The sequence below is a fragment of the Telmatherina bonti genome (genome assembly GCF_933228915.1).
Source record: "Telmatherina bonti genome assembly, chromosome: 15".
Lineage (NCBI taxonomy): Eukaryota > Metazoa > Chordata > Actinopteri > Atheriniformes > Telmatherinidae > Telmatherina > Telmatherina bonti.
The window spans coordinates 33,757,704-33,770,203 of record NC_136613.1 but is presented as its reverse complement, the minus strand read 5'-3'; the positions used below and the strand labels follow the sequence as shown (position 1 = coordinate 33,770,203).

General features: G+C 45.6%; 1 protein-coding gene across 1 annotated transcript in view; it reads left to right on the top strand.

Annotated features, from left to right (window-relative positions):
- Positions 1-12,500, top strand: part of hecw2a (HECT, C2 and WW domain containing E3 ubiquitin protein ligase 2a) — a gene marked incomplete at both ends in the record, with an annotated part of 45,592 nt that overhangs the window by 15,636 nt on the left and 17,456 nt on the right. The window contains 12 exons of the mRNA XM_079254794.1: positions 1,209-1,509; positions 1,605-1,697; positions 3,312-3,462; positions 4,483-4,589; positions 4,670-4,794; positions 4,883-5,068; positions 5,225-5,359; positions 7,167-7,269; positions 7,347-7,443; positions 7,613-7,696; positions 8,794-8,876; positions 10,470-10,590. Of these exons, the coding sequence (XP_079110920.1) occupies positions 1,209-1,509; positions 1,605-1,697; positions 3,312-3,462; positions 4,483-4,589; positions 4,670-4,794; positions 4,883-5,068; positions 5,225-5,359; positions 7,167-7,269; positions 7,347-7,443; positions 7,613-7,696; positions 8,794-8,876; positions 10,470-10,590 (1,586 nt within the window). The remainder of the gene's footprint in view (positions 1-1,208; positions 1,510-1,604; positions 1,698-3,311; positions 3,463-4,482; positions 4,590-4,669; positions 4,795-4,882; positions 5,069-5,224; positions 5,360-7,166; positions 7,270-7,346; positions 7,444-7,612; positions 7,697-8,793; positions 8,877-10,469; positions 10,591-12,500) is intronic.

Genomic DNA, 12,500 nt, shown 5'->3' with positions numbered 1-12,500 from the left:
TCGGTCATCTAACGGCTCGAAATCAACCCGCTGTTCCTCCACATCCAGAGGAGCCAGATGTTAGGCTCATCTGGTCAGGGTGCCACCTGGACACCTCCCTCACTGGGAGGAGACCCAGTTGAAGAACCTGGACATACTGGTTCGCTGGATGGCTGGCTGGCTGGATGGATGGATGGATGGATGGATGGATGGATGGATGAATTAATGGTTGGATGTATAGATGGATGAATGAATTAATGGTTGGATGGATGGATGGATGGATGGATGGCTGGATGGATGGATGAATGAATTAATGGTTGGATGGATGGATGGATGGATGAATTAATGGATGGATGGATGGATGGATGGATGGATGGATGGATGGCTGGATGGATGGCTGGATGGATGGATGGATGGAGGGATGGATGGATGGATGAATTAATGGTTGGATGGATGGATGGAAGGATGGATGGCTGGCTGGATGGATGGATGGATGGATGGATGGATGGATGGATGGCTGGCTGGATGGATGGATGGATGGATGGATGGATGAATGGATGGCTGGATGGATGGATGGATGGCTGGCTGGATGGATGGATGGATGGATGGATGGCTGGATGGATGGATGGATGGATGGATGGCTGGATGGATGGATGGATGGATGGATGGCTGGATGGATGGATGGATGGCTGGCTGGCTGGCTGGATGGATGGATGGATGGATGGAGGGATGGATGGATGGATGGATGGCTGGATGGATGGATGGATGGCTGGATGGATGGATGGATGGATGGACGGATGGATGGCTGGCTGGCTGGAGGGATGGAGGGATGGATGGATGGATGGATATTCATCATACCCTACGTAGGAGTGTTAGCCTTGTGGTTAGAGAAGCCGACTTGGGGAGAAGGACCGTGGTTCGTGTCGCTGGACGGCGACTGTAAGGTAATGAACGATGAATCTCTTATTGGACATCATTGTTCCAGTAGCAGTGGCTCCTCTTCATTTGTTTCCAACAGATTAGTTTCATTTTTCTTTCTGAAACCTTCTGATTGATTCCTTTGAAGCTGTTACACCCACACTGATAAATATTTACATTGATTCACACTCTCTTCTGTTGCCTTGGTAACAGAGCAAACTCTGCTTGATGTTGTCGGCCATTGTTGGAACAGGTGGAACAGGTGACGTGGAAGTGCATACATGGTTCTGTTTGTCTGTTATGTGGTGCAGGAAGCAGAGGACGGAGCAGAGACGGTGATAGATCCAGGGGGGGACGTAGAGTCCGGCACCCCACCAACAGGTCAGACGGTAGACGATGAAGGCGGCGGGCAGGCTGTAGCCGCTCAGGCTGCAGGAGAGGCGGCGCCTGACAGCGAGCAAGACGAGGTGGAGGAGATCAGCATGAGGAGGCTGAGTCTGCAGGCGGCAGGAGGAAGGGATGAAGAGCAGGAAGGGGAGGAAACGAAGGCACGCGAAGAGGCGACCTCTGCTGATTCAGAGCACGTTGCCACGGAAACAGACAGAGAGGAAGGTAAGTTGTTCCAGTTTGTTAAAAAAAAAAAAAAAAAAAGACGGACAAACTGAACTTTTCACTCAGTTTAAAAACATTTCAACTTCTTTGGTCAGGAGCTCACGTCAACGGCCACCCTGTACGCTCGCTGCCCTCCGTGCGCCATGACATCCATCGATACCAGCGAGTGGACGAGCCTCTGCCTCCCAGTGAGTGTGTGTGTCTGCATGCACCCTTTTGTTGGCTTATCGTGCAGTGTGGGTGTGTGTTGCTGCATACTTTGTTTTCTTATGTGCGTGAGTGACCCCAACAAACAAACAAACAAACAAACAAAACAAACACAAAACCTTCTTAATCTGCAGCCCAGATGATCACAGAGCTTCGCATCCAGACCTCATGGACGGCTTGACTCAGAAAGGAAACAGATGAAGGATAAAGCCCAGATCTTTCCCACGGTGCATGATGTGTAGGAAAAGACGTAGACTTTCTCCTTGATCGCTTTCAGGCTTCGTGTAATTTAAATAATCATGGTGTGATAATGAAACCAGTGTTTTCTCGGAGCAGAGGAACGCCGGGAGACGTGTTAATGATGGCTGTGGACTGAACGAGCTGCTTTTTGCTTTGGTTAAATCTCCAAAACGTTTGTAAATGAGCAGTTTTCTTAACGTTTGTGTCCGATCCATACGATCAGTCGCTTCTGATTACACAAATCTCTAATGAGCCAATCACATGACAGCAACTCAGTGCACTTAAACATGTAAACATGATCACGTGGATAAAGTTCAAGCTGAGCATCAGGATGAGGAAGAAAGGAGATTTGAGGGACTTTAAACGCGACATGGTTTTTGGTCTGAGGATTTCAGACACTGATCTCCTAAAAACAGGAAACTGAGGCTACAATTCACACAGACTCACCAGAACTGGACAATAGAAGATGGAGAAACGTTGCTGGTCTGATGAGTCTCCAGTTCAGCTCCACATTCACATGGTAGGATCAGAATCTGCTGGAAACATCATGACAACATGGATCCATCCTGCCGTCAGGATCCACAGGCTGTTGATGGTGTGGGGGGGATTTTCCTGGTCCACTTTGGGTTTAAACGCCAAACCAAAAAAAACAACAACAGCATAAAAAAGCAAAACCAAACTGATAAATGATCAAGTTAAAGCAGTCCTGACAAAATGAAAACATTTTCCTCTCATATTCAGTAATTAAACCACAAAATCTCCAATGTAAATAAATAACTCCAAAACTGTAACTGGCAGAAGTGACAGGAACAACTTCATCACAAACTTCATGGCATTCATTAAATACATCGTTGTTCTCCGTCTTATCCATGCACAACACAAAGCTGAGTCCAGGAAGCAGCTCCGCTTCCGGCGGTTTCTGCCTGCACGCCCCGAGCAGCATCATTTCCATCAACACACATTCCTGTCACGCCATCAGGATTTAATATTTCTCCTTTTTGCTGCTATTTTTATTCCATCCATCCCGTTTTTTTTACTTTGACTAATGAACAATGAACTAATGAAATGGATCAAAGGGCTTGCTCATGCGTTCTGATCAGCTGTGATCATTTTGCTTCTGTTTCCTGCTCTATAATGTGAATCTGCAGAAATAAACTGCAGACGGCTACAAAGCAGGAAGCAAACAGGCTTTAACGCAGACAGTGAAATAAAAATCTGGCTTGTTTCAGAGCAGAAATGGATGTCTGACACCGTGCCGTTCATTCCACGCCATCTTCAACATTACTTTCTGCGGCTCGGAGCCCTCGAGGCATTGAACACCTACTTTGTATCTGTTGTTACTAATTGCCTCTCAGACTGGGAGGCCAGGATTGACAGTCACGGGAGGATCTTCTTTGTGGACCACGTGAACAGGACCACCACGTGGCAGCGTCCCACAGGACCTCCTGCCCCACAGGGCCTGACCCGCTCCAACTCCATTCAGCAGATGGAGCAGCTCAACCGCAGGTAGGCTTGGAGAGGAGCCACCATCATGGATCAGCAGCCTCAGTGTTCTGTGGAGGAATTTATGTAGACTTCACTAAACTCTGTCGCTATCGTAGACAAAGAGGCAAAACTAAAGCGTTGCTTGATGAAAGCTGCGTCCAGAGACATGTCTGTGTTCTCTTTTTTAAGTGAAAAGAGCCGGAGGTTGCCTCTTTGTGTTGAAACTTACATAACTTTTATTAAATGAAGCTCAGAGGACGATTCGCTCTCTTCACTCAAAAAGACTCCATCTTAATCTTTTACTATAACTCCAAAATTATTGAGATGCTGTATAAAATGTAAATAAAACGAGAATGCAATGATTTATAAACCCCATAAACTCAGATTTTATTCCTAGAAGAACTTGTTAGACATTAAAACTGGGAGATTTTACCTTTAATGTGGGATTTGAGCTCAATGTGATGCTGGAAAGATTTGGAACAGGAGCAACAAAAGGCTGCAGAAGTACCTGGTAGACATTTAAAACAGCTGGAGGAGGATGTGACAACTAACCAGGCAACGCGTCAGCAACATGACTGCGTGTAAAAGGAGCATTTCAGAGAGGCAGAGTCTCTCAGAGGTCCACCAGTCTGAGACCAACCAGCAATTTCAGAAAAATGTTCCTCAGTGAGAAAATGTTAAGACTCAAAGATCCCACCACAGTCAGGAAACGTTTTAGAGAATCAGGAGGAATCTCTGTATGTCGGGACAAAGGTCAAACTGGATCCTCAGGCAGACATGAGTCTCTACTGGAAACCACTGCATGGACTCAGGAAGACTTCCAGACATCACTGTAAACACAGTTCAGCCTGAAATCCACATTATAAGCCGTGATGGACAGTTATGTTACCTGGCAACAGGTCAGGAACATGAATGAAAATAAAAGGACCATTTTAGTCAGGCAGCGCCTTTCAGGTGGAGAGATCCATAAGAAATCTGGCTTTTAGGGTTTATTATACCTCAAGAATGTGCCTGATTGTCTTTCCTTCATGCTGACAACAGATATCAGAGCATCAGAAGGACGATAACCAACAGTGATCGTTCCGAGGAAAGCTCCGCCGACCTGCTTCCTGAACCGGAGGGTGAACCGATGCCCCACTCTCTCCCTGGTGGGTCTCAGTACATGTATGTAGACCAGATTATGGGACCCTCTTCGTGTCTGTCTGACATTGTGCTGAATCTGTTGCAGAGTACCGTAGAGAGAGTGTTGTTGCTCACTCCAGCGGCCGCTCGCGCCTCTCCCTGCTGCTGCAGTCGCCCAGCGCCAAGTTCCTGTGCAGCCCCGATTTCTTCACCGTGCTGCATTCAAACCCCGTCAGTCCCGTCAGCTTCTGGCTCTGTCCAACGCCACTGCTTGGAGCTCTCAGGCCTCATCTGTGTCCTGTCTGTCCTCTCTGCTCAGAGTGCCTACCGCATGTTTACCAGCAACACCTGCCTGAAGCACATGATCAGCAAGGTGCGGCGAGATGCTCATCATTTTGAGCGCTACCAGCACAACCGTGACCTCGTCACCTTCCTCAACATGTTCGCCAACAAGCAGCTGGAGCTTCCGCGGGGCTGGGAGATGAAGCACGACCACACCGGGAAGGTACGCTGATCCTGATGTTCATGTGTGTCCAGTGATTATAATCTCCGGTCCGTCATGCAGCCGGTTTTTTAGGCTTTTTATAAATCGTCATCATGGTGCACGCGGAGGTTTCTGAGTAGACTCGATCCTGACATGTTGGTGCGTCTCAATCCTCAGCCTTTTTTTGTGGATCACAACTGTCGCTCAACAACCTTCATCGACCCGCGGCTGCCCCTGCAGAGTTCCCGCTCCACCGGGCTGCTGGCCCATCGCCAGCATCTGAGCCGCCAGCGCAGCCACAGCGCTGGGGAGGTGAGAACATTTTACACTTCAAGGCTCCACGCAGCCGTTTCACATGTCAGTCTGAAGACGAAAATGCTTTAAAAGTTTCAGAAGTTTGAAGTCAGATGCCTCTATAGCAGGGATCCTGAGTCCTCCAGGCCCGGTGTCCTGCAGGAGTGTCCCAGCTGGAACACAGCAGACTCAGTCAGACAAGCTCTGCTTACGTCTGCTTGGACAACCTGCAGGCCACCGGTCCTCGAGGGCTTGGATGAGGGATCCCTGCTCTGTAGAACAACTGGGGGGGTGAGTCCCAGACCGCCTGCTTCATGAGCTCCTCTGTCTGACAGATAAACCTGGACCGGGAAGGTTTCCAGTGGTCCCGAACACAGCAGCAGCTCTAAAGTCTGAAAAACACAAGAATGAAGGTCGTTGACATGGTGAAATGGTACAGACAGGGCCGGATTAAAAGTGCACAGGTCCCTGGGCCCAGAGTGTTCCATGGCCCCCTTCCCCACTGCAACATTATGAAAACTGAATGATTCACTGTGAAACGACGTTTCTAACATCTCTCAGCCAGTCGTACCAAGCCTCCTCCCTGCTGACCACGTCATACAGGGAAGGATTGCTTTAACCACGCCCCCCCCCCCATCGACGGCTAACCCCGCCTCCATCCTGCATCCGACCCGACCTGTCAGCTCTCTCCAGCCTGCAGAAGACCATCTTACCATGACTCCTGTTTAATCTTGTTGCGTTTCTTTGCTGAATCAGCGACGTTACGTCTTCATAACAGCCAGTTCCTCATTACACCGTGAAGCGAAACGCCACATGGCGTCCCGGATGTAAACGTTGTGTCGTGTCGGTTTCTCAGCCTCTGAATGCTGATGGGTACCAACTGCACGTGATAGATGTCACTGTGTCATCAAACGAGTCTGGGACGCGGAGTTTTAAGGTCAGAAAGTTACGTAACACTTCTTTAGGATGAACTTATTTAAGTTTTCAGCTTTAACAGTGATTATGAAGCACTTTTACAGTCTCACTGCGATTCAGCCAGTTAATGACGGAAACATCCATCATATGATGCACATCCGTCCTGTTTCTTACTACTCTGTGTTCACATAAAGCGCTTCACAGGAAAAACCACACAGCTCAGGACCCACTGGGACCCACTGGGACCCACATGTTTGATGATAAAACCTGTGAACTGGATCCAACACTTCATGGCTGCAGCTGGGGTGAAAGCCCACCACAAATTTCCCCTCGTGGGTCGATCTCCATCAGTTAATGTCCATCCTGAGCTGCAGAGGGACAGCAGAGAGGAGAAATTCTCTTTTAACGGGAAGGAAGTCTCCACCAGCACCAGGAGGACGGATGTCCCTTCTGCCTGGTCCAGCTGGTGTGAAGAGAGCAGGAAAGAGGGCTGAACCCCTCCAGGCAGGAGACAACAATGTTGGATATGTCTACATGGGGAGTGAAGACAGCAGAGCAGTGCATGATGGGAGATTCCCGCAGCACCGGCTTCCTGCAGCAGCAGAACTACAGAGAGGGTCACCAAGCCGGACCGGACCGCAGGGTTCACCAGGAAGGACTGCTGGAAGTCTGACCTGGAGGTGGAGAAGGTGTCTGGTTCCACACGGAGCAGTTTTATCCCATCGGACACGTAGGAGCTGGAAGGGGGGGTGGTTTGTTTCATATCAGAGTAAATAAGGATGAGACGTAGGAACCAGAACCCCCCCAAAGTCCAGACAGGGAGCGGAGGTGGGTCTGGGGGATTGCTGACTGCTGGGTCAGTCTCAGAACTAGGATGCGACCTGAACCTTAGTGTCTACTTCTGTCCCAGGTGGTGGACGACTCTCGCCAAAGCAACCCGCCCGTCATGCCGCGCCCCTCCAGCACCTTCAGCGGCTCCAGCCGAAGTCAGTACTATGACGTGGTACCTGTGGGTGAGTCGCTTATCATGCCATGTTGTCCGACACACACATAACGCACGGTTCTGGTTTCACCCTCTCTTTCCTTCCAGCCTACAACGACAAGATAGTTGCGTTTCTACGACAACCCAACATCTTGGAAATCCTGCAGGAAAGGCAGCCCGAGCTGGCGAGGAACCACTCGCTGAAGTACGTCTTCCTCTGACTCTTTTCCCTCCCGCTGTCCTGGTTTAAAGCCTGTTCCACCTCCGGCACCGCCGCTCCCGTCGTCATCAGTCACCCTGAACACACACTTCACCTTTAATCCTTATGGACTGTGTGTGTTTAGCCCCTGACGTGTGTGTGTGTGTGTTTGCAGAGAGAAGGTGCAGTTCATTCGCAGCGAGGGAGTCAACGGGCTGGCTCGTCTGTCGAGCGATGCCGACCTCGTCATGCTGCTGAGGTGAGTCCTGCAGATGTGCAGCTTCAACGACTGTCCGTCTTTTCTGTGTTTAAACCAGAGTTTTCCAACCAGAGATCATCAGGTGTGCACTGAGAAACTTCACCTGATTGGTCTAAAAAGCAGCTCTGTGTTCATCCAAACCAAGCGGCAACCTCCGGCGATTAAAAGTGAAGCCTATGTGGAAGTGCATAAAACTGCAGTTCCCCCTTCATCCACTAGGCGCTGCAAAACAAAGCAAATCCCCATAGACTCCCATGTTAAAAAGACCAACTTCACAGCAGAAATAAACATGTTTACAGCAGGAATAAACAGGTTTACAGCAGAAATAAACATGTTTACATCCTGGTTAAAAAATCCATTTTAGGTTTAATAGGTCAGGTTTACCTTCATGACAACTGTGGGGGGAGTGAATTTTTTTCTAACTCTTCCATTTAGTAGTAATTTAATCTCGAAATTTGGCATAATTACGGGCGTGTCCTTTTGATTGACAGGTACCCGATCTCCCGCTTCAAGTCAGAAGAATGTAGCCCAATTGTTCTTTTTAGCCGAACGTGACTTAGCTTTAGCCCGCTTACCTCCGTTAGCTGGTTAGCTCCTGTTATCTCCGGGTTAGCTCGGTTAGCTCTTAGCTACAGAAAGCTCGGAGTTCGCTAGATGTCAATCATCCACCATGACGCTCACAGCCCCCTCTCAGCTCCACCTCTTTGCCCATATTTGTATTTTTCGGGCGAGACGACACGCATGCCCCTGCCAAGATGGTGATGGTAGGAACCGCCCACCGAGCTTCAATTCAGCTCTTCAGGAACCTACGGGTGACGTCATGGAGACTCCGTCCATCTTTTATATACAGTCTATGATCCAAACGGGCCCCAGAGAAAGATAATAAAATTCCTTCTTCTTGTATTTATCTGATTTCTATTCAAGGTGCTTGACAAGATGACTTTATTAACAACATAAAAAAATTGGGTTTGTGATTTTTCTCAGGGAAAAAAATGTGCCTTAGTTAAAAAAGGCTGAAAAACACTGGTTTAAGCTGCTCTCACAGTCTGACGAGCCAATGGGATCACATCATCCTGTTTCCCCTCTCTCTCCTGCAGCTTATTTGAGGAGGAAGTGATGTCGTACGTGCCGCCGCTACTCCACCCAGGTTACTCCCTCTCTTCTCCTCAGAGCTCCCCTGGTAAATCTTTGTCTCGTCTGTCTGGAACAGTGTTGTCGGCACATATAAACACTCTTATTACATTCATACCTTTTATTAGAAAAGACTCTTTCTTGTTTGTCGTGTTGCTCATATGGAGAGTCCCAGGAGAGAGAGCTCTGTAAAGTTTTTACCTTTTACTTTCTGCACATTCTTACTTCTCATTTAAGACTTTTTAACGTTTAACACTTTGTTGTATTTAACATCAACATGCAGTGAAAGTAAGTCATTATTTAGATACGTATGATCATTGCATACGCGCTGCTTTATAAAATAAATCAAATAATAATAAATAAAAGACAACAAGTCAATTCCGCCAAAGCATCAGTGGAAATAAGACAGAATCAAGTCATTTCCAGACTTCATCAACCAGCATGTTGTTCCCAGTAGAACATAAACATCACATCACACACTGAGCGTGGTCGATTTGGAGGATTTTTGAGTTATTTATTAACATTTTTTTTGCATTTACATGTCCTTAAAAGAGATGTGGGTGGTCATTTGACCAGTTCATAAAAACAGCGATATGGCGCAAATGGCAAATTTTAAAGTTTTACAATGAATTAGAAAAGGAGATGAGGAAGAAGGGCTTTGAAAATTTTCCGCATCCAATAGAAAACCCCAAAATAAAAGTACATGGCTACCTTCCATGAGTCGCATTACTGGTAAAATCTCCTCCAGCTGGCGAGATTCTACAAGAACTGCAGCTTTAACTCTAAACACTGTTCAGTGGAAGAACCTGCTAATCTTAATAGTTGATTGTGAAAACTTACAAAAATCGCTTTTATTTTGAAAAAAAAACCCAAAAAAAAACCTTTTGTTTTTTTTTTTGCTACGTTTTACAGAAATATTAGTGGCATCAAATAAAAAAAAGCTCATACAAAACTAATGGTAAAACGTCTTCAACATCAGATATGATGTTTATGTTCTACTGAGAATAAAATATGGGTTGATCAGATTTTTAGATATAGATTTATAGATATAAAAGCTTTTGGAATTAGGATTATGCAGAAATTAAAGAACACAAAGCTTTTCACTAAATTAATTCTCTAATCTTCTGTTCCAAACCTTATTTAAGGAGAATAGTTTGTTGTTCAGGAAGGTTTGGCTCAGACAGACCTGAGGGGGTCCTGCAGAGTTGATGTCAGCTGAAATAGTAACTGGAGTTCATATTATGCAGAAAGTTTATCAGGATTGACAGCTTTATATCTAAAAATGGCGCCTTTTTAAATGTCTGAGCAGAAAGAACCCGTTACAAAATATTAATAATTCAATTGAAATCTGAATAATTCTGATTTGTTGTCTGCAGCAGGCCAGAAGCACCATTGTAGGAGATGCTGTAGCTTCTACACTCACATTTCTGCTCTGTTTCTCTTCTGTGTTTCTCATCCTGATAAAAACGACCTGATAAATAAAAACCAATCCAGGATTAACCTGCATACTCCCATTTAAGCTTCACCCAGATTTCCTGATATTTACTTGTCTGTCTTTGTGTCTGGACATTCATGATCCACTTTTCTGCTTCTGTTTTCTTTTTATTTTTGTCTGTCTGATTTGGTCTTCTCTATATGTCAGGCACCCAGCGAGCAAACGCTCGAGCTCCTGCTCCCTATAAACGAGATTTCGAGGCTAAACTGAGGAACTTCTATCGAAAGCTGGAGACGAAAGGTTATGGGCAGGGACCTGGTAAAGTCAAGTAGGTTTAACGCCACACACATCTTAGATCATGTTATATCATGTGCAGTTGAGTTAAAAAGAAAGAAAATAGTTTTTTCTATTCAAAGGGCTCTAAATCAGGACGACATACAATGTAAATACAACCAGAGATGAACAACCACACATTATTCATCATTTTTTATCTGACAAAAAACAAGTCTAAATGCAAAGAAGGCATGTGAAAACCTGAGTCAACCTTCACTGCTTGCTAAGTAATTAAGATGATGATGAAGTAGAAGCAGTCTGTTCTGCTGAACATGAACTCCACTGGTGATCATTGTTCAGAGAAACTACAACTCAGGAGCTACATCACACACTCCTCAGGTCACATTTCCAGACAGGGATGGCTTGTTTAGACGGGTTGTCAGGATAAAAGCTCTTTTCTTCCCAACATGAAATCACAGCTTCAGATTTCACTAGCTAGCTCAGCATAAAGCTAGTTAACTAACTAGCTACCTCATCATCTAGCTAGTTCGCTAACTCATCATCTGGTTAACAAACCAGAGAGCTCAGAATCTATAGACATAATAGATACATAGACGCCTCATTGAGCGCTGGAGAGTGAACCAGCGTCGCCGCCATATTGGATGGGTCTCCGCTTTCGAGTCTTGCTGCAGAGTCAACGTAGTTTCCCCACATAATGTTATAGTGCCTGCCCTGCTGTGTGGGAGTGTCCAGTTTCCCAGCAACGGAATCCTCACCTGATTCTCATCAGGCAATCAGCGGCAGCAGGATAAAAGACCAGCTCAGTCATCCAGCCATTGTCATATTGTTATTCACCTCGTGAGGATCCTGCCTGCCCGCTTCACTGCCTGTTTGCCTGCCAGTCAACCTGCCTGCCTGTCCGCCTGCCTGCCAACCTGCCAACCTGCTAACTACCTCCTCAACGCAGAAAACCAATAAATCCAAATCAGAATCTTGATCCGTGTCTGCGTTTGGATCCTAGAAGAACACTCAAACATAACACATAACTGTTTTCTGTGGAACAACGCGTATATTTTACACACAAACAAAAACTCTTTTCTACATAACTGGTTTATAAATAATGTTAACACAATGAATAATCTACTAAATGCAAATGGTAAATTTTACTCCTATGAGGTGTTTATGGAAAAATATGATCTTGATGTTTCACAAAGAGAGTTTTACATGGTAGCATAATTACTTCCGCCTAGGAGGTTATGTTTTTACCGGCTTTATTTGTTTGTCTTTATTTGTTTTCTGTACGGTTGCAATAACCGGCGAAATACTGAAAGCAGATGGTGTGGAATTACGTTTCATGAGGTTGAATAATAATTAATTTGACCAGATGAAAAATAGATAGGCAAATCCAAATGCATCAATGAACAATCAAACATGTTCGTATGGAATTCATTTATACGTTTACTTATATTGTAGCTACATTATGTCTTAAATAGCATATAAAAGATATTTTAGCATAAAAGCACATTGTTTTTTTAATATTTTACAATGATAAGTATCATAACAATATATCTGTCCTTTGTAACAAATTAAACTGTGAGTGGTTGGACCTACACCTTACAGATAAATGCATTGGAGGCGCATGGGAGACCCATCCAAGATGGCGGTGCGATGAGACGTCAGCTTGTAGGCAGCGTGATACAATACGGCATCTATGTATATATGATGTCTATGTCAGAATCTATCTATAGCTAGTTAACTAACTAGCTAGCTCAGCATATAGCTAGTTAGCTAACTAGGTGATAAATAGTTAAAACCATCACACGCTCAAGTTAAAAGCATTAGCGTTTCTGAACATACACATGATCATACACACCTTATCACACACACACATCCTCTCCTAGGCTAGACATAGGCTCTAGCTCCTAGTTTGTTTGTCTTTAACCGAAAAATCTGTCTACTAACATA